Genomic DNA, 23,374 nt, shown 5'->3' with positions numbered 1-23,374 from the left:
AAATGGTAAATGGTCTTTCACTTGATAGTGATTTCATTCGTTCAAACAAACTGCATCATAGGAAAACTTGCATATATATGTATATATATATATACGTAGTATATATATATTCATTTTCAAATTTTGTAATATTTCTGAGACGCTCCAAGTGTCTGGCTTGTGTAAATGCAAATTCACACAATGGAACACTTCCTGACAAGTGATTAGAAAACCACACACATGTCACTGAGGTCAACAAAGAGGCATTTGTCCGCCCACATAGAGAATCTAAAGACCCTAGTGGGCAGTCAGTGTTCTTGAGTATAACCTGTCAAAATAAACAGCCAATTAAAAGATTCAGGAGGTCTGCGCCCTCGGCCTGGGCATTGTTCCAGTGTGTGTGTGTGTTGGAGTGAGCAAATGTGTCTGTTCTATCTCTATTACAGCACATGTGCTTCTGTCCATTGTGCTGAATCACTGTGAATGATAACGCTTCCGAGCATGTAATTTCATTTTTCCGTTCTGCGTGTCTGTACGTGCATCTCTGCTGTATCCATTTCCACACTGGTACATTTTGCGTGTGTGGATTTGTGCTAATTGGGGACTGTGTGTGTAAATGTGTGTATTTAAATACATGTATTTGTGCATGTGTGTGTGATAAATGCCTAAATAGGGCATACTGCCAGCAGTGCACCACAGTGGAACTGGCCATGGCTTTAGCTGTTTCCCTAAGCTGCCTCCATGTCGTAAGTAATTAGGCTGATGGTCTGTGTGTGTTTTTCCCTATCAACCATGTCAAAGTAAAAAAATAAAAAAGCCCCAAAGTAAATGAAGATACGACAGCCCTGGGAGATTTGTCTGCTCTGATGGACACAGAGAAGAAAATCGATGATGTGACATCACCACTGCTGGAGTCAAATTTCCCCAACAAAAAATACAGTATGCTTGCTACTTTGTGTTTGACTTTGGGGCATATGAAAGAGATTGGCTTTAGTTTGACTTTCCAAAAAGACAAGTTTGCAAGGCTGACACGAGACAAGGCAGAACAAGAGGAGATTGAGAAAAATTCAGTAGGAGGGAACTGACTGTTTTGGAAAAATGGGAGGAAGCATTAAATGCACACTTGACTATTGGACCATTTATTTTTCTTCTTCTTTTTGTTTATGTTGGGTTGCTGATGTCGGACCATTTCCCGCTAACATCACATAATATGTACAGTGTACGCACGCTTAATGTCCGCTACTGTGAAAAACCAAATGAAGCAAATGAATTTGGAGCTTGCCAACATTCCATTAAAATTAACAAAAGAACTCAAACCGGAGTACCCGGAGAAAACCCACGCATGCACCGGGAGAACATGCAAACTCCACACAGAGATGGCCGAGGGTGGAATTGAACCCTGGTCTCCAAGCTGTGAGGTCTGCGTGCTAACCACTAGACCACCGTGCCACCCCGAATAGCCGAGCTGTTCAATTCAAATACTGAAGATGATGACTTTGATGGATTCAAACTTTATGTTTAAGCACAAGCGTGCCCATAAGAATATCTAGTCACAATTCATGCTGGGTGTTTCAGTCCAATCATCAGACCTGTAACATAAGAGAAGAGGGGCTAATCTGCCAAGTGAACACCAATGTGAGTTGGCTCTGTTAATAGACACGGATGCTGTCCAAGCCTAGTACATAATTGTATTTTAAATGAAACTTGACCTATCATGCTGTATAAATGTACTTTCTGAGAACGCTGGCCATGACACCGGCAGAGCTTTTGTGTGTTACTGAATGTGTTTGCATTTCTGACCGTAATAACATAATATCCCCAGTCCCCATTTTGTCTCACTCTAATATGGTGGATTTGTGATAATGTGTGTGTAAAGACATTTACATTTATATATAATTTATGATATAGTTCATTTATGATATAGTTAATCTTCAAACAGCTAAAATAATGCATAAGGCTAAAAATAACCAATTACCTAAAAATGTCATCCAAGACTTCTCTACAAGAGAGGAGAAATATGATCTCAGAGAAGAACTAAATTTGAAACAGCACACTGTTTGCTAAATACAAGGATGAAGAGTCTTGAACCAGTCATGATGTGCTTTATGTATCACTATATTGATGGTTACTATGGTACCCATTATGTCATTGGATGGTCATATCACCTCGTACTTTGGTATGAGGTACATTATTTAAAAAAATGTATTAATAAAATATTTATTAATTTTATTAATTTTAAAATGTATTGATAAAAAATATTTAAAAAAATACTTTTACTGATTGTAAAAGTACCAGATGGAGGGGTAGGATTTAATAAGCTTTGCTTCTTCCTACTCCTTTTGGACATGTGGAACTGTGAACTGATTATGTGATGCACTCAATTGTAATCTGATGCATGTTCAAATGAAATAAAACCATTACCATTTATTGAAAAAAATGGGGCAATCAAATAACATATTTTCTTGACAGGATCACATCATTGGCTGGACAGTGCTCATCGCTGTGTTGTTACCACATGGAGTTGCATTGCAAAATGGTACAGTAAAAATGTTTATGATTTGATTTGCTGTTCACTGATCACACTTAGATCAGTGCGCGATTGCGGACGTCCGCAGCTTAGAGGGAACATTGACTCCAATGTCTTGTAGAGGAGTGGAAGACACAATGTTATATTTTCTTCAGCTCGGGCTACATAGACAGGTTAGCTTTCAGTGCAATTGACTCTTTTTAGTAAAGTGACTGCATCCACAGTATTTTTTACAAACCTCCAAAACCATCTCAGCATGACAGTATTTACAATGCAATGTTGACACACAAATGTTTCTTCTTGTCAGTGCTCGTACCGCAAAAGGAATGAGCAACACGCAAATGTGACAGTACCCTGGTGTGTTGTGTAACACGCCTGGAGAGTTTTATTGTAGCTCACCCTCATTTTTTCTTTTTTCTTTTTGTCTCTAAACATCTCTGCTGAGCCTCTTTGTCAACTCAGACATTTGTTCATTTGGCAACACTTCCACCGCACAATATAACGATATGAGGCACTCACAGCTTGTTTAAACATGGCTGAACTGAAACGTAAGCAGATTCTCAGCAAGGATCTTCAGAAGAACCGAGCTTGCTATTGTAAATGAGATCCAATGCTTGGAGAGGCTGTGTAGATTCTTCATGTATTGGCTGGTTAGTGAACTGCAGCCCGATAGATGAAGTGTTGCTGAAGACATTTTTAGACTTGTTTGTTTCAAGAAACAAGCTTTGTGTGTGCCCTTCAACCACTGTCCAGGCGGCCCCAGTGTGAAAGCTAAGAAAAGGTATCAAGGAAGAGAACCTAATTGGTCTACAGAGGATTGGTTAACAAGGGGGAGATGTGTGTGTGTGTGTGTGTGTGTGTGTGTGTGCTTGTGTGGATGCATGTGTCCTTCAACTACTATAACTGGTCAAACAGAGCATTAGTGTGGATTCACAACCCATGAACGAGCAAACTGGCTAAACTCTAACATGATCATTTAGAGCCATTTGGTCACTATGGAAACTATATGTAAGCCCTCACTGGGTGTATCATTGACACATTTCTTCCACTGGAGCATAAATGGAAAACGACATCATACTGATGATACTAGCTGTGGATGTTGAATGCCAAAGCCAATTGCCAACCCTACTTTTTATATAAAACCATTACCTTGGTCACCTTGGTCGCACAACAGCCAGTATACTGGGCAAGGTTGTGTATTTTTACATGAACATGAGCTGACATTTGTGCATGTGATATGCTGTTAAAAGGTTATGACGATGATTGCAGCGTACGCCATTGTTCAACCAGCAAAAGAAAATTGTCTTCAGTCTAGGGCTGCAACAATGAATCACTAAAATTGATAAAAATTGATAATTAAAAGTGTTGGCATTATTGATTCTTTGTGTGTGTGACACAAAGAATTTCCAGTGTAAAACGGGGCTTGCAAAATACAAGATAAATAGACGAGATGTTTGGAAAAACTACTAAGAACTAGTTCAATAAACCATACATGTAACAAGTACATTTTACTTGGTAAGAAATCTTAAATGAAGATATCTATGTCTAGAAATACACAGGACCGAAATCCTAGATTTAAGTTCGATAGAACCACCAACCTTCTGCTTTCTGGGACAATTACGTATTAGTTGTCTAATGGGTCATGTTCTAAGTCTGTGCGGCTTGCTGGCTCATTTGCATAAAAACAGTGATTGGATGGTTACTGAGGGGCGGGAGGGGCGATCTGGGCTATGAAAAAGCACGGAGATGAGCGATGAGTGGATCCGGTGAAGGAGGGTACATGATTTTTTTTTTATTGGGGGGGATCAAAAGCCTCTGCTACCCACTTATCTCAATTTTACCTCTTCCCATGTCCAGGTCACCTTAATAGAAAAACGAGTCACTTTGTTCCAGTAAAATGGGAGGAAATGGGGGGCGGGGGGGGGGGGGGGGGTTGCACTTCCAAATGATGTCTGTGATATGGATTGAAGGCTGTTGAAAAGGTGGGTAGGCTTGGGAAGACAAAGAGATTGCGTCTCTGAAACAGGAACAGAATGGGGATCACATGGGGAGGGGTTTTAGGGGTGCAGGTGAAATGAAAATGGACTGAATGGGGACATGTGGGTAGAAACAGGAAAAAAAGATGAGCAATGTTAATCTGGAGGATGTAAGAAGTAGGCAGTGACTCCGAGAACAGAGGGAAGGAAAGAGCTTTCATGTCTTCTTTGCTGCTAACATTCCAAAATCAATTACTGCCAACGGAGAGCGCATGAGAATTTAACTTGACACTCATCCTGAATTCAGATTTTGTTCCCCATATCATGCCATCTTTTAGTGAAACTTGTTGAAGATGTCCCTTCTGGTTCCCCTTCATTCAAAATAGAATTTTGTGGAGGTGAAAAGCAACAGTGGCGTCTCACATCCGGTTGTCTTATTTTGTCCTTTGCGTTGTTCACTTCTGTTGTTGCCCGCTCATGTTCGAGCATGTTCCATTTCTAGCAATAGCTCATTCATGAATGAAGCTAAAGTGACACAAAATGTACCTACTGTCATTGAGTAGTATAAAAATACTTCTGGCAGTGGGCTTTGTGACTGACAGGGTATGAAATTACAGCCATTTTGGTAATGTATGCATGACTCACTTAGCAAGTCCCCTTGATCGTTGCAGGCTTTCAGCCGTGGGGGCTTGTCTCAGATCCTCTTGAGCTCCAATGGATTCTTCTTTTCTGGCGTAATTGTCATCAACCGGAAAGCTTGGGAAAGAAAAGACACATGGACGACACCATTGTGAACCTTTAAACCAACCTTTAGAGCATTGCTTACACGGAGTAGAATGGTGGGAAGACACCTCACCCACCTTGTCTGCAGTGCGGCCTGCACTGGTGTATGAATGTTAATACATGTTTGGTGGTGTTCGGAGAGGTATTGGTAGGCACGTTACTGTCCCCGGATCACATGTTGATATTCATGTACAGTATGTAGTTAAAATGTTCAATCTACTTTATCTACTATGTATATACTCTACAATATCAATGAATGTTATTATGGAGAATATTTGTCTTTCTTTGTATTGCTGTGCGTCCATGGCTGTGTTTTGATGAGTCCAGTTGCCAGAAAGAGTCCTCGGCTTGACAAAAAATCTCACTTTGGGATGTTTGATAATCACAATTTCTTTTCCTTACAGAAAATGTCAACTGTCCAATATGTCTGCACCAAAAAGTGTTTGAAATGTTATCATTCAACTGCTGTTGTTTTTGTTAGGTGATGGAATGTGAATTGGTCAAGCTCCGGCACTGCAGTATAAAAACAACTACATCAAAAAAATACATGTACTGGTATATTGCGCTGGTGCACTGGCTTAAAAAGGTATGCTAGGCAACTACATGCGTTCACACCCTCATTAAGGCTGGTAGCTCACCAACAAAGCAAAGGAGAGCGTAGGTTGTCATTCTTACATCTCTGTAGCTAACAATAAATTAAGCCCTTGGGAAAGAGCAGGAACCAGAGATGCAGGCATGAGAAGGAAGGAGAGGAGGGATGGTAGGGAGATGCAACAGAGTCAGACAAGACAAAGCTCAAGATCCGGCGTAGGCCTCAAAGAATGAACCTCCCTTCCCTTCCCCACCATCTTCCTTCTGCTAACTGAGCTGACAACTTTCATCTTGCCCTATTTTAGTTTTCTAATTTGAGATACATTTAATCAGTAAATGTGCACATCATGGACATCACGGTTTGTGAGACATCACTTTTTTTTCTCACAGACACATTTTGAAGCTCAACCAGTTAATCCCACGATCAGCAAGCATCATAGCATTCATGTAAGGCCACCTGTGAGCTCTTCGTCCAACCCCCCCCTCCCCCCCAAAAAAAAGAACAGCAATTACACCATACTCACACATACATAGGCACACAAAGTTCCCTCACACAGGGTGCCAGACTGCTGCCAGGGGATGCAGTCATCCATCATGCCTCCATCAAGTGAAAAATTGTGACAGTTTATAGATTGGCTTGCTAGCTCTCTTTGCTCTGTATTTCGTTCAGTTTGTCCCCAAGGGGAGAAAGTCAGAAGATGTTTCCCTTGTTGAGATGAATCCAACCTACTGTCCATCTCAAGGATTACTGTGGTGACCTGAGATGTTTTTTTCACTATGTCTATATCACTACATAAAAAAAATATTTGGAACTTAAATTCCATCCATCTATTTTCTATGCCGCTTACGCTCACTAGGGTCACGGGTATGCTGGAGCCTAACCCATCTGTCTTTGCGTAAGAGGCGGGGTACGCCCTGGACTGGGTGTACTATACTGTATATACTACATATACATAGTGTACATACACATACTGTATATTAGGGATGAGCAAGTACACCACTATCTGTATCTGTATCACAAGTGATCCCTATCTATATCTGTACTCGGAGTGGGCGGGGCATAAACAGGAAGTGATCATGGTTTAACCAGAATAGGGTTGTGCTTATATTGGTAAATCTGAAATTGACATGAATTGATTGATTGCAGGCAGCACGGTGGTCGTGTGGTTAGCGCGCAGACCTCAAAACTAGGAGACCAGGGTTCGATTCCACCCTCGGCCATCTCTGTGTGGAGTTTGCATGTTCTCCCCGTACATACGTGGGTACTCCGGTTTCCTCCCACATTCCAAAAACATGCTAGGTTAATTGGCGACTCCAAATTGTACAATGGTATGAATGTGAGTGTGAATGGTTGTTTGTCTGTATGTGCCCTGTGATTGGTTGGCAACCAGTCCTGTTGCTGATTTCTATATTTAGCATTATTCCATGATATGTGGGGGTAATTCCAAATTTACAACAGCAAAAGCACACATCAAAAGCATCGAAAGTGAAAAATCAAGGTAATACAAATCACAAAATTAAATATAAATCACAATATACACTATTTACAGCTGTGTACATGTTGATCAGGCCACAGGTTTATTGCACTTGTTTATAGCATAGGTATTGCACAGAACAGTTAATGTTATAGAGCCTAACAGCTGCAGGAAGGAAAAACCTGTGATATCTCTCATTCACACACTTTGGATGTGTCATCCTGTCACTGAGAGATAGTGAATGCACCAAAGTACCAAAAAGAATCCAAAAAAGTGTTTGAACTACCAGGTACATCGACCCCATTTGACATCACACTTGTGAGTCCATTGTCTCTATATACCATCATCTCTCCTGTAAGAGGACAGCAACAGCCTGAGGTGATTGGCAATAGCTCAAAATTCTGTAGTAAACTAAGTAAAAAAGATGGGAGAAGAATATGCTTGTGTGCAGGAAAGGAAAAACCTTCAGGCAAAATGAGCATAGGAACTTTTCTTAGAAAGCAGCAGCTACCATAGCAAAGATGCAAATGACAGTCCACATATGCACACATGTACATCCTGAAGCATGTGTACATTTATGTGACGAGCAAATGCTGAAGAAGCAGGGATGTGAGTTTAACTGTCAGCAATTTTCTTTTCATTTTGTAGACTAGGGGTCGTGGGGAATTTCTTGTGAGGCATCTCAAACTGCCAAACTTAAATGAGTGGAAAGAAAGAATAGAGATAAGCAATACAAGGTTGTCCTTAAAAGGACTGATTGCAGCGGAGTCCTACAGCTGCCTCGAGGGCACCAACATTTGAACGGACTGTCAGCATTATATCCAGCTTCTACCTGTGTTGAGTATGGCAGCGTAGTTTAGTGACGACTGTTAGCTGGCATTGAATGTGTCGACTATTGTAAGAACAACAATACTGCAAATTGTTCATCACCTCTGTGAGACTGCTTTTGTGTGTGTGTGTAGGCACTAGAGACATGTACTGTGAGTGAATGGGTGACCTGTCATATTTTTCGGACAATATACCCCAATTTTTACTTCTCAATTCCACTGACCTACCTTCCGTAGAGGAAGCGTAGTCTGAGAGCACGGACGTGGACAGTTCCAGTCATCGTGGTTGAGGCATTTGGGGTAGTAAAAATGCTCCCCAATGGCAAAGCTCAGGGGGTGGACGTGTTTCCTCAAGGCTCTGGATGTTGAAGGACTGTTGGCTGACTCGTCTCTTCAACATTGTATGGAAGTCAGGAACAGTACCTCTGGAGTGGTGGTCCCCATTGCAAGAATTGTGACCGGAAGGCGTGTTCCAACTGCATGGAAATCACATTCAACTTTCCCGGTTGTGCAATATTGTTTTCGTCCTGATCGAGGAACACTGGTCCAGCTCTATACCTTTGCAAGGACACTGGAGGCTACATGAGAGTTTACCGAACCAGTCTACATGTGCTTTGTGGATTTGGATAAGGCATTTTACCGTGTCCCTCACTGCTACGTCCCTCCCACGCTAATACGTGCCATTCGGTCCTTGGAGCCGGAGCCTGGTTCACATTGCCAGCAATAAGTTGAGCTTGTTGCCTGAACCTATTGATCCATTTTAATGCCTGGTACAACTAAAAGTAATTTTGTTTGAACAGATATAATTATGATAACAAAAATATCTCATAAGAGTTTCATTTAAGAGCTGATATCCATGGTTTTCCTGATAATTACCAAAATCGCTTAAAGGGAAAGATCAACGGATTTTAACCAGCTTTCAGCCTTTTCGAGTTATTTTTTAATGTCTATTCGTGCGAACGACGGCAGAAAATAATTAACCTTAACTAAGTAATCATTTTAATTACCTTCCGGAAGTGACGCACCGGGTTCATCTCGCCCAATACAACAACAACATAACACACTGACTGCCATTGACACGCTACACACGACCGACCAACTTCACTTGCCATATGAGACTATGGCGTCTTCTGGGAATAGTTCGTCTTCTGAAGATGAATTTTTTAATCGAGGAACCATTCGGCTTTACCAATTTGAGCCAAACTTGACAGCAGAAGAAGTAGAAGCCAGGAGAAGAGCGGCTGAAGAGGCGGACAGAACAACCACAATGGCGGCCATACCAGCCGGCCGGGTTACCGGCGACTACTGGTGCACATGCCAGAAATGCCAAGCCATGCCGACAGAAGACGAATGTGTGTGCTGTCATGAAATCCAACAAGCACAAACAATAGTGGACCAATTCGACCCTGAGCCAACCGATGTGGAAGAAGACGACGAGCATCCAGGCTATGTACAGAAGTGTGTGACTGAGCACCCAGATTTCGTGGCTCACCTAAATGAAGCTGTGCTAGACACCTACTTCAGGAGCCACCAGTACAACTGGAGAAGATTTCCAAAGCCAAGAGGACCTAGAGGAACTCTAACAAATGCGTATGTATTTACAGAACTCTACGTCTTCGTGTAACTTGTTCAGGACACTCTGGATCAAACCAAGCATAGGTATGAGAAGTTTTAAGATCACTCACTCGTTACAAGTGACTTTTAAATGGAACAAGCAGGCAAGCAGGCATATTAGAAGTAAACTTGCATGCGATCGATCAACTGTGTAGCCCGCTGCAGGTAAGATCAGTGTGTTATGTTGTTGTTGTATTGGGCGAGATGAACCCAGTGCGTCACTTCCGGAAGGTAATTAAAATGACTACTTAGTTAAGGTTAATTATTTTCTGGCGTCGTTGGCACGAATATACCTTAAAAAACAACTCGAAAAGACTGAAAGCTGGTTAAAATCCGTTGGTCTTTCCCTTTAAGTTCTTACATAAATAGCAAAACTATTGTTCTGCAAAAAAATAACTCATATGAGCTATTTTTGTTGTCAACTTTTAATTGTGCCAGGCATAAATATGAAGGGTGGGCTAATCATTTTTTCCATGACCACATTTCTATTTTAGTTGATTTATCAATTTTTTTTACTTAAAATGCTTAATTTTGGGATGAAATACTTTAATATTTATTCTATGTATGTGTAAGTACTTTAATATGCTTGAATATGTATTATTTTACTAAATTGGTTGTGTTCAACCTCAAAACAGCATGATTGATTAATTAAAATATTTTTTAAAAACATGTTTGAGTGAAGCCGCTGAATTCCAAGGGTGAAGTGGTGAGGGATTACTGTATATAAAATGTCTATACTATGTACAGCGCATCCGGAAAGTATTCACGGCGCTTCACTTTTTCTACATTTTGTCATGTTACAGCCTCATTCCAAACTGAATCAAATTAATCTCTTACCTCAAAATTCTACACAAAATACTCCATTGTGACAATGTGAAAAAGGTTTTTTTTGACATGTTTTGAATTTATTAAAAATAGAAAACAAAAAAATCACATTTACATAAGTATTCACCTTTGCTTAATACTTTGTTGATCCACCTTTGGCAGCAATTACAGCCTCAAGTCTTTTTGAATATGATCCCACAAGTTTAGCACACCTATCTTTAGGCAGTTTTGCCCATTCTTCTTTGCAATAAGTCTCAAGCTCCATCAGGTTGGATGGGAGATGTCTGTGCGCAGCCATTTTCAGATCTCTCCAGAGATGTTCGATCGGATTCAAGTCTGGACTCTGGAGTGGTTCTGAAGCCAATCTTTTGAGATCTTGGCTGTGTGCTAATGTCTACTGTCTATATGGTCAAGGTACATGACCAGTCTACTGAGGTCAAGAGCGCTCTGGAGCAGGTTTTCATCCAGGATATCTCTATATATTGCTGCATTCATTTTCCTTCTATCCTGACTAGTCTGCCAGTTCCTGCTGCTGAAAAACATCCCCACAGCATGATGCTGCCACCACCATGCTTCACTGTAGGGATGGTATTGGCCTGGTGATGAGCAGTGCCTGGTTTCCTCCAAACATGGCGCCTGGCATTCACACCAAAGAGTTCAATCTTTGTCTCATCAGACCAGAGAATTTTGTTTCTCATGGTCTGAGAGTCATTCAGGTGCTTTTTGGCAAATTCCAGACGGGCTGCCATGTTCCTTTTACTAAGGAGTGGCTTTCATCTGGCCACTCTACCATACAGGCCTGATTGGTGGATTGCTGCAGAGATGGTTGTCCTTCTGGAAGGCTCTCCTCTCTCCACAGAGGAACGCTGGAGCTCTGACAGAGTGACCATCGGGGGCCTTGGTCACCTCCCTGACTAAGGCCCTTCTTCCCCGATCGCTCAGTTTAGAAGGCCGGCCAGTTCTAGGAAGAGTCCTGGTGGTTCCAAACGTCTTCCATTTAGGAATAATGGAGGCCACTGTGCTCATTGGGACCTTCAAAGCAGCAGAAATTTTTCTGTATCCTTCCCCAGATTTGTGCCTCAAGACAATCCTGTCTCGCAGGTCTACAGACAGTTCTTTTGACTTCATGCTTGGTGTTTGTGCTCTGACATGCACAGTCAACTGTGGGACCTTATATAGACAGTTATTATATTTCCAAATCATGTCCAATCAACTGAATTGACTGCAGGTGGACTCCAATTAAGCTGTAGAAAGATCTCAAGGATGATCAGTGGAAAAAAGATGCACCTGAGCTCAATTTTGAGCTTCATGGCAAAGGCTGTGAATACTTATGTAAATGTGATTTTTTTGTTTTCTATTTTTAATAAATTCAAAACATGTCAAAAAATATTTTTTCACATTGTCATAATGGAGTATTTTGTGTAGAATTTTGAGGTAAGAGATTAATTTAATACAATTTGGAATGAGGCTGTAACATGACAAAATGTAGAAAAAGTGAAGCGCTGTGAATACTTTCCGGATGCACTGTACTTGTTGATGATAAAAATAGCAGTTAAGGTCAAAAGGTAAACCAGCAAAATGTTATTGTGGTGCTCTGTTTTCCACTATTTCAGAAACTGTCTGCCAAAATTGATTTATCATCGCAACTAACGTATTGATTTTTAAATCGTTTCCCAACATGAGATAGTTGTGGTCCTTGGGTCAAAGGTAAAATACTCATAATGTTCATCATGTTCCAGCGGGAACTATTTCTCTGTGTGAGTGCAATATCTTGACTGATTTCAGGACGCTTGATGTAACTGGGTTCACAGGCCATTGTTGGTGGATGTTTTTCGTGACAGAACCATTTGTCTTTCCTGCTAATATTCACATTTTCACATTACTTTATAAATGCATTTTTCCATGACCTATATACTTTACCTAGTGATCAGTGCACCGGGCTCAGCTCAACTGTAATTGAGCATTCAGGAATGTGGAGTCACTACAAAACATCTCCCTCCTGCTTTATGCCCATCTGAATGTGAATTGTATTTTTTTTCTCAGTGAGTCATTTTCTCTCCATCTGTCCTCTGACCCTGTGCCTCGGGCATAGCACGTCGGTTTATGCAATTTTCTCTCCATTCTGTGCACAATACAGCCTCCTTGCAGAGCGCTTTGAGGTAGACATGCTGCATTTGAGTGCATCATGTTTACGTTTGAAAGTTGTTAGATTCTGTATGAGTTTAATTGGACATAAGCGTCTTGAAAATGCACAGAAAAATATAAAATAAATACATATCAGTGTTCTCCTTTACTATGTTGAAAATGTAGGCCATGCCTAGAAGAATGCAGATATTTTCAGAAACTCACATTTGCCCCTCCCTGGTGTAAAAAAAAATGTCATACACACTATGGCATTTCAGAACACTATGGCTGCCATGCACACACCAAAGTAATGCCGGCGCTGCAGCCAGGGAATCATGCTGTCACTGCTGAAATAATCGTGTGTCTGACTAATTGCCGTTGTTTAATTTCCTCCATGACAGTAATGTACCACACAACGTAGTATTACTTTTAGAGAGGAAAGCAGTAGCAGTAGCGTCTTTTGAAGCCCAAAATGGCACCTTTGTTCGTCAATGTAAAGCAAAAATAGGAGAATGTTTACTCTTAAACACACAAAAAGTCATGGCAGTCAGTTAAGTCAGTTATGACGGCACATAAAGCTTTGACTTTCATTCACACGCTGAAGCAGAGTTTTCAAAAATCTTTTCCAAAAGCTTAGTTTGTAAGAACAAAAACCTTTGTTTGTGTGGATGCATTTTTTTTTTTAAATCTGCACATGTGTGGACATAGACTTTCAGTATCAGCCATCAATCACCAAATGGTGGACCTCGATCAGCATCCGGACCCGGCGATGGACCACCCTGGTCTGCCAATCCAAAGGTAGTGTTCTCAATTTCAATGCAATGTTTCAGTGTTTATAAACTTTTGGTCAGTCCAATTACACAAATGAAAAACAATGTAGTTTGTGCTACAAAGGAATGTTACCAGGCTCAATTTTCGAGTTGTGGTCACAGCTCCCGTGTGATCTGAGTAATCGGATCAGTACAAGCCACAAAATGCCTGAAGCACTGGTGAGGGATGGGCATGTTTGAGGCTGGTGAATTTAATCAATGACCTAATCAATAAGAGGGGGCTGGAGGAAGGGGATTACTTAGAACTGGAGGAAACACTCGGCCAGCCATTCACTCATCTTGATTAAAGGCAACTCTTGGTGGCTTGGCGCCGGCCTGTTATACTGTGGGCTGATACCAGATCTCAGGGTCAATTATGTGGCAGAATCCGTTTAATTACTCAGGTATTGTCTCTGTGATCTACAGGGCAGCCATGCGGATATGAGTATGGTTTGAGGTTTATGAACTACTCCAGAAGACATTGATCTCTCCTCCAACATTAATTTCCTGCGTTTATTATATGCAACATGACTACAAAAGCATGCAAAATTCACCCTTGGTGTTTCATTGAAAAAAAATCTGCACAAGCTTGAAAGAGATTGTAACTGAGCCAAATAAACAGCAACATAAGACGGATTAGGCACGCTGGAAGTGACTTACAAGGGTTCTCGTGAAGCCATACATTTAATACAGCTCCAGGCTACATTCTGCACTGCTACGATTTAGCCTTGTAATTAAATGTTTTGTCGGGCATGTTTGCGTATTAACAAATAATGGTGTCACTTGCTCATGTTGAACACTTGGTCCAAGTGTCAGCAAGCAATGCTTAAAGACAAGGGTGTTTATAAATAGTGTGACTCTTATAGCAGTGCAGTCCAGATCGACAGGCTTGGTGTGTTGTGGTCGTGAAAATGATTTTTAAGTATCATGCAGTTCTATTCCTGCCATGTAACACCAGTTTAAGAATGCCTAACAACTAACCTGTCCACAAATTTGGTCGTGATTTTTTTTTTTGCCCAGCCCATTTTTTTTTTTGTCCCGCAACTAAAACTGGAACTCTGGGCCACAGCAGGATTGTAGTGAGTGTGCTCAGCATACAAAACAACCAACAGCTTAAACAGCTATAACCTATGACTGTAATGAATGTGATTGTGCTAGGGCGGAGTCACATATAGTTTTCTGAAGATTGTGGATTAAAACGTAGATTATTTGGGATTAAATTATAATAAAAAAATTTTATAATCAATTCTAAACTCATCTTAATCAAAGAAGTAACATACAATACATAAATAGGAGTAGATTAAGCAATACCTTTCATTCACTGAATGTGACCAATAAATTATTACCTCACCTATGTCCTGAAACTACTCATGAAATGTGAAATTAAATTAATTTCCCAACATCAATATATTTATTTTCAATGTCTTAGCTTTACTTATCTTTACTTAAGGCCCCCATTTACTCTAACATATATTTCTATTGTTAAAAAATGCATTCCTGTTTTATTACTTATACATACTTATCATATCTATCTATTAAATTGTTATGTGTATGCTAATAATTTTCCTGAACACTACACAAGAGATATGGCATCATTTATGTATTTTAGACTCTTATTTTGTTATTGACATATATTTTTTTCAAAAACGATGCCTTCCTTTCACACTGGAAGTGAACACAGTTTAAACAACAAACTGTAAGCAAACAACATACTATATAAGCATCAACATGTAAAAGATATGGTGTGAATGTATTATCACTAATAAACATGGAGAAGAGGTAGGATTAAATAAACTCCGGTTCTTCCTTCTTCTTTTCAGGCATGTTGAATTGTCCAAACACACCCACCTTAATGTAACTTGTTAACCATGTCTGCAAGAAATAAACCACACGATGACATACCATACAAGAAAAATTCCTAAAAACAACATAGTTTCACTCAACCGCAACCACACTTTATTTAACAAAATATAAGCAGGTCAAATATTGCAAAGCATAAAAATGTAGTTGGAAACATGGCGTTTGAAAATGATAACAAATATCAAATGAGCTGTGGCACACAGGTGGCAAAAAAAAACCTTCTGGTGGGACAAAAGAGAGAAGAACTGCGAGTTAAAGAAGATGCGAGGCAATGATGAGTGTCTGTCACAGATTTGCCATGACCTTAATCCCCAAGGTCAAGCCGGGTGAAAAAGTAAAGGCAAATCCAGCACTATGAAAAAGGTTTTGGGCCTACAGAACAGCCACTGCAGATGACTCATATCATTTGCATTGTCAGACTATTCAACCATCCATTTTCGAGCCTCTGTGTAATCCACACTTCTAAACATGTCCCCCATGTTATCTGCCACTAATGAGTTGCTATGCGGGAAGGATAATAGTTAAGGGTGCCGAATGCAAATGGCCACATGTCTCTTTCTCTGACTGAGCAGGAGGACAAAGGAAGTGATTCAGCACCTCGGACAGTGAGAAATTGAAGGTACAGTTGGCCGACCAGTTTTGGCTAACATGCTATTGTCACCTAATTAAATTTAAGGCCCCTACACCTAAAGTAAGCTGCTTTTAATTTGAAGGTGTTTATACTTTGGAGCCCTTTATAGAAATCAAATTTAAATTGGGCGTGTCATGAAATGGTTACAGGGTTTTTACACTGTCTTAATAGACATATAAAAAAGGCATTGCTGCACAATTAGTGGCACACAATGCACACAGTAAGTGGGCCTCAGTCTGTAATGCTTTTTTGAGTATAAGTTAGTGCTAATAGTAACACCTTCTGTTAGAGCAGGCCTGCAGTCATGGCGTAGCCTGCTATATGGTGAAGTGTAAAAGGCATCTTGCATTTCCAAGCCATGTTTGCGAAGCCTCTAAGCACTTCCTCTATATAAGGACTGGCCTCATCCCTCTCACAGCACAACTCACCTTTTGTGAAAAAAGCAAGAATTCTACCCCAGTACAGCATAGTTCAAGCACATTTTGTTTACAATGAGTTATTTGTACAAGGTTAGATAGCTTAAAAAAATCACAATAAAAGATGAATCATAGTATTTTTCATGTGTCTGTGTGTGGAGGAATACTTTTTTTTCTCACAATAAAAAGCAGTCTATGCTATGTTTACCTGCACTGTATACATTGATCAAATTATTCTAGCTCAATTGAAAACGTTGCTCGGTTTTTGAAAAAATATGATGGTACAAACCCCCCAATGACATGTTTTTTTTTTTAACGTCCTCTCACCCAACACAGGCTATACTCATAGACACACAAAAACCACAGAACTATTATTTAAGCTACATCAACTTTGCAGCAGAAGCATCCGAATGACGTCATGCTTGTACACATGTCGCCATGGAGTCAACAATTGGCACGCTATTAAAAAAATAACATAGTATACATTCAAAAAAAAAGGATGATAGGTTGAGTTTGGTGACGATTGGGGGGGGGCTACACCCGCACCATCTAGTAGCGTATAAATAATCCCAATATTCATCGACAATCAAATAAAACAAACAGAAAAAAGAACATGCACTGACAGCATCACATCCTTTCTGATACTAACCAACAGTGTTTTCCCACCTCTTTTGTCCAAACAAGTTTAAAACAACAAATACAAATCCTAACCGCAAGTTCACAAAAATAGAGAAATGGCACTTTGTTATAGTCATATATATGTAACTCTCATAATATCTATATATATAGTCATCATATTGATGGAGCATGAAAGGGGTTTCGCCTCCTCTTCAGTGGTCATGGTTCCTCAGTCGCGCGCTATGTGTGCGTGTGTTGAAACCATGCGGAAATATCATCATGCACATTATGATACATCGGCCCGACTATTTACATTTACATTCATGCGCTCGTGCACCATTCCCTCTCACACGCATTTCCCCTCCTTTTTTTCATTACATCATATGCTCCAACTATGTCTGATACAGATCTGAAGTCCAAATGCGGCAAATAGCACAGGTAAAGAGGGGTATTCTTAGGGAGGGTGGGGGAGGGATTGTCATATACATAATATACAGTGCTGGGGCCCCGTGCAGCAGACAAACCGGTTAACGTGGACTAAAACAAGACAGCACCAAGACCGCTCTCCTCCTGTGTGAGGAGAAGCAGGTTGTCTGTGTGTCGTTTGTAAATCCATTCCAGCCCCTCTTCTTTTCACGCATCATTTGTCGTAGACAGGTGTGTGGTGCAATCAAAGCCCCGGTGCGCACCCGTGTCTGCATGGTAGGGCCCGCTGTGCCAGTACGAGGAGTCGCACACCGTCTGCAGGGAGTTGATCTCAGAGGCAGACGAGTTCCCGTCCCGCCTCTTGGACCGCTTGCGGTTGCGCAGTATGAAGACGAGCATTCCCACGACAGTGAACGCGGATGTGACAAACACCAGCAGCAACCCGGGGACGAGCACCGAGATGGAGACCCGGTTGGGCTCTAGATAAGAGTTTGATCGCGTGCCCGAGTCCATTGTGAAAGTGCTGTTTTTGGACACAGGGGTGGGAGGGGGCATCCGCTCGTAGAGTCTGGGGCACATGAGGTCGTTCCGCACGTAGCGGAAGTCGCGTTTCCAGAACTCCTCCGGCGACTCGCATTTGAGATCGCTCACAATGACGTCAGCTCCGAGCCGCTCAGCCCACTGTTTGAAGGGCACGATGTTGCAAGAGCAATCCCAAGGATTTCCGTGCAAATCTATCTGAATGATGGAGTTGAGCTGGTCCAACACGCCAGCTACGGGCAGATAGGAGAAGTAATTATTATGCAGGCTGATTTTTGACAAAGAAATTCCAAGGAACGCATCCACTGGCAAAGACTTGAGCAAATTGTTATTAAGGAAGAGAACTCTCAAGTTCGGCATGGGGCTGAACGTGCCAGCCACTATGAGCTGGATGTCGTTGTATTCCAAACTGAGATATTCCAAGTTGACGAGACCCACGAACATTTCTGCCATGAGTGTATCCAGATAGTTCTTATCCATGTACAGCCACCTCAGCTCGCTCTGATTCTGGAAGGTGCTGTTGTCGATCGCCTTGATGTTGTTCCCGCCAAGATCGAGAAGGTTGAGGCTGGTGTAGCCAAGCAGCTGGTTCTTTTTCACCGCATGGATGTTGTTGTCTCTCATGTTCAGTTCGTGGGCAATCTGTGGTCTTGGTTTCAGATTAGATAAGCTCTCGATTTTCTTGCCCTCACAGTTCACCCCAAGCCCCTGTCTGGAACCGACCAGCTTGCAGTTGCATGGCTGGGGGCAGGTGGCATTGTGAAGCTGCTCTTTGGCCCCACTTACGCCTGTCGCTATTGGAGTGGGTTTGGTCTTAAGCTGCCAGTTCTCACGTGATTTAGAACGGCTCTTGGCTCCGTGGCCACCAGGCGTCGGTGGCCCACTGGCGTCTGAGCTGGGCTTGTAAGGCGTGGGACGTGGGCCGCCGCCATGTGCGACTGGCTCGGATGTCTCATCCTGGGTGGGAGGGGCCACCAGGCTGGTGTCTGCACCACCGTTCTGTGAAGGGCACAGCTCTGCTTCGGAAGTCTCATTCAGGTCGTTCCCTTGCAGCCTGGTGGGAGCCTCGCAAATGACCCTCCCAATGAGCGCATTCGGTGGTATATTCTCCAGCCATTCCTTCAGGGAAACCAGGTCACAGTTACAGTCCCAGGGGTTGTCTTCAAGCAGAACCTCTACAATGCCCGGGATCTGCTCAAGGATCCCCTCATAAGGCAATGTTTTGATTCGGTTTCCACGTAGGTCAAGATGCGTAATGGGCACATGTTGGAACACATTTATGGGCAGTGCACTGATGAGGTTGTCGTTAAGTATCAACACTTCAAGTTTATTAAGGTCCCTGAACACGGCCGGGTCAATGTCCCTTAAGAGGTTAAAATCAGCTTGGAGATATTCCAAGTCGTCCAAGCCCAGAAATGTACTCTTCCTGAAGGAGCGGATCTTGTTGTTGTTTATGTGCAGCCTTTTGACCAGCTGCAGCCCCAGAAAAGCTCCAGGGACTATGTCGTGCAACCCGTTGTTCTCCAAATGCAAGCTGACGGCATTGTAAAAGTTGGCGAACTCGTTGGGGAAGAGCCTGGACAAAGAGTTGCCATGCAGCAGCAAGTGGTAAAAATGTGAGCTTGGCCCGGTGAGGTGCTGCAGCGTGGTGAAGCTCCGTTTTTCACAGCCGATGTGCACGTCTCCCTCGACCTCGGTGCACGAGCATATCTGCTCCTTACACACGTCCCTTGTCACGTTCCCACTGGCAACACAAAGAGCCGCGTTCAGCAGGACAACCCAAAGCAGCATTTTCAACACGGACAAATCATCCCCGGTCTCAAGACATAGGAGCTGTTGATCGAGTCGACATCAGTCCAAAAGGAAGCGGAAAGGGAGACGTGGTTAGATGAGGTAGTCTTTTAAAACACATCTAACCTGTTCCTGTGCCCACAGTTCTCAATAAAATGTCCTCACTGCCTCAGTGGGTCAGCCAGGCTAAAAACAAGAGGAAGTAGAGTCCAAACCATTTTTTTGCACCTCATAGGACTGACCTTGGCAGAAAAACAAGGAACAAATAGGCGCTTCTTCTCTTGCTGGCGCGCTGCGGCGTGGGGAGCTGTCCCCTCTCCCTGGTGCTGAATTGCGACCCTGCGCCGACGCTTGGCTTGAAAACACCCGCATCCCCTCCTCACATCTCTCGGCTGTGTCTCACCTCGCCTCGCTCTTTCCCCTCCTTTTTTATTGCGTCGATCCGAGCCGGTATCACAAAAAAAGGCGAGCAGGGACAGCGTTCATCGTAGCGGGGCGATCTCACACACTCTCGCTGCACTGGCAAAAAAAAAAATCAGTCCATTGGCATGGGTCGTGATTTAGAAATCTCAAAATTCAATGTGCGTTGAGCTGATTGCGCCAAAGTTGCGCCACTTCAACGCGCTGCCAGCCGACGTCTCACTCTTGCAGCTTGCAGCTCCGCGGAAAAAGTGGTCAAGTCGGCAGAGCAGGAGCAAGATGCCACGTCCGGGTCGTAATGCCTTACTTGTTCCCAAAAATCCAACTCCCTTCTTTAAAGAACATTCCAAAATTGTGACTCTTTTCGCTATGCTTTTTAACAAACGCTGTTGAATGCAGTGCAACTAATTAATCCGCCACAGGCATGCCTCAGCTCTGCAAAAGAGTATGAAACGATGCGTCAGCCTGTGTGCGCATGTGTGCGTGACGTGTTCCCCTCCTAAGATGTTTTGCAGAAATGGATCTACGAAGATATGAGACAAAGGGAAAGTGAGTTGACCAGATATTTCTAGTTGCTTTTTATATGCATTGTACTCTACTCGGTGTTTTGCATCAGACGGGGAGGTCGGCACAGGCAAACCTCCACCCCCGCTTTTTTTTTCCTTTCCATCTGCAGCGCTCTGTGGGAACAGTCTTAATGTCTTCTTTCTCTCACATTGCTGTTTGATGGCAGGAGGCAGCACAAGTGTGAAATAACCAGCTCCAGTCTGGGGATTTCCGACAAAGCATTGGGCTGGTCACGAACAGAACATCAACAGCCACCTACAATCAGGGACAGTGTACTCATAATGGCCTATTTATATCAAGACATGAGTGTCATAACCCCTCCCCACCACCCCAAAAAGACTAACACGTATGTAAACAAGTGTCTTTTTAGACTGTTTTGCCTGTTTATTTATTCTGCTCATTATGCACATATAGTTTCTACTTTTTTTGTTTATATTCTGAGCTCTGTGTGACTGTTTGGAGCCTAGGAGAACACATGAAAAAATGATGGAAAAAAGATGAGAGAAAAAAAATGTGTATTGCAAGACCTTGAGAAAGTTTAGCAAAATCCAGGGAAATGTCTTTGGTACTTCCGGTATTTTGAGTTTAGCCAGTATTTTGTAATGGTGGAAGACATTGGTCTTGTCATGTACTGTTAGTGAGAGGCAATGGAAGAAGATTATAAAGACTATTCTGATCTTGTAGACTTAATAGGTAATTGGGAACTATTTTCTTCACAGAAACTGCACATTTCTGGGATGCAGAGAAAATTGTCTATGTGTGAGACAAGATAATGAAAGAATAGTACAATATACTGACCTAATCTGAATTGGTTTTGGCATCTTTACAGTATAGTGTACATGAATAAATAAAACCAATGAATCAATGAAAGCGAAAATACAGAGGTACGGACTGTACAGTGGGTTGCCTCTACTGCAGCACCCTTACTTATTACATAGAAGCACCTAAAAAAATCGCCTGCTACTAATACTTTTGAGACCCAAGTGACTTTTAATAAATAGTCACTCTATTTTTATTTACATTTGAACAATTATCAATTTATCAACTATAAGCCATCATCAAGATGTTGGAAATGTGTCTGTCTAGGAATGTTTAGTCTTTTTGATTACATTTTCATTCATATATACATATTTTTTACTGTTATTTTACTGCTTTTATATTAAACTGAAGCAACAGGAGTGTTGTGTATGTTTCTGAGCTGTGCAACACATTTTACAGTGCCCTCAAGAAGTATTGTAACTGTGAAGTCAATTCCTTTATTTTTGCTTTCTACATAAAACATTTAGGTTTGACATCAACACAAACAAATGGACAAAATTCTATGGACTTCAGGCTCATCTCTGAACTTTCTTGGCAAATTCTAGCCTGGCTTCCTATTTTTTTTTTTTAATGAGTGGCTTACATCTTCTGGTGTAGACATTGTACCTACACAGCAGGTCCAAAAAGTCATCTATGAACAGGAGATAGTGACAGAAACAGCCTGCAGAGGACGGGAGTGAAGGTACCACAGTAACAGTTGGTCATCAAGTGTTGCTGTTTTCCATGGTCTACCTTTGATCTTCAGGACATTCCAAATGGCTGCAGTGGAAATGACCAATTTTTGTGAAATGGTTACTGTTGATTTTTCATCTTCTCTCAGATTGACAATTGCTTGTTTTCATCCATAGACGAGTCTCTGCTTTTCATGTTGTATTTTATAAACTTTAAATTAAATAATAAATCTATCCTCACCAATCTGTAACAGAGCGTAGACATTCAGTTCTATTTATTGATTGAATACGTAATGCAAAAGGACACAAACCACACCTGTCATATTCTAAAACTTGTGCTCACATGAAAAACGGGTGGGTTACAACAAAAGGTGCTAGCTTCTAAGTTGAATCCAATCCAGATGTCAATACCTGGAAATCAAAGCTGAAATGTTGCTCTCTGCTGTCTTTTGATGTCAAACCCAAATGTTTTCAGTTTACAGAAAAAAACAAAGAAATTGATCTCACTGTTCACATACTTCAATACTGGAGGGCACTGCATTGCTTTATATCAGAGGCCAATTTTAATATATAAATAAATAAAAGAAAGATCTCTCATGAGTGCATATTTTCCAGCACTTGTTCCAGAAATACTGGAAGTAAACAAAGGCTTCTCTCACAATTTGGATTTTGCATTTGTTATATCATGTTACCTTGGTGATACATATATACGTACATTGATATTACCTTTCATTTTCTGCTTTGGGGGTGGATTTAAAGTGAATATCTGGGAAGTGACTTTGTTGTTTCGAGAGTAAAAACACAAAAAGGATTCACAAACTCAGTCAAATGCATGTTGTGGCACACATTTGCAGGCCAAACATGTGACTGTGAAATAATCCCCAAAATAGGATAAATTATATTTCTATCAAAAGATCCGTGTCTTGAGTCAAACCTAATTGGATTATGAATATGGATGCATTATCCCAAAGAAATAATTGCATGGGGCTCAGCATGATGATGTGATGCCGATACTGTCGCGTCGCATTAGCGTGGCTACGGGAACAGGAGCGCGTCATAGTAATGTAGTGCCTCATCTTTCCTCA

The 23,374-nt window shown here is 41.6% G+C and overlaps 1 protein-coding gene across 1 annotated transcript; it reads right to left on the bottom strand.

Annotated features, from left to right (window-relative positions):
- Positions 1-15,460: 15,460 nt before the first annotated feature.
- Positions 15,461-20,788, bottom strand: slitrk1 (SLIT and NTRK like family member 1). The gene has a single exon (XM_058050902.2). It carries the CDS (start codon positions 19,810-19,812, stop codon positions 17,689-17,691), a length of 2,124 nt encoding a protein of 707 aa, XP_057906885.1. The 5' UTR covers positions 19,813-20,788; the 3' UTR covers positions 15,461-17,688.
- Between the last annotated feature and the right edge of the window lie 2,586 nt (positions 20,789-23,374).

The sequence above is a fragment of the Doryrhamphus excisus genome, linkage group LG15 (genome assembly GCF_037039965.1).
Source record: "Doryrhamphus excisus strain RoL-2023G ecotype Guam linkage group LG15, RoL_Dexc_Guam_v1.1, whole genome shotgun sequence".
NCBI classification, from domain to species: Eukaryota; Metazoa; Chordata; class Actinopteri; order Syngnathiformes; family Syngnathidae; genus Doryrhamphus; species Doryrhamphus excisus.
Note: the sequence above shows the minus strand (reverse complement) of the source record. Positions and strands in the feature narration are given on the sequence as shown.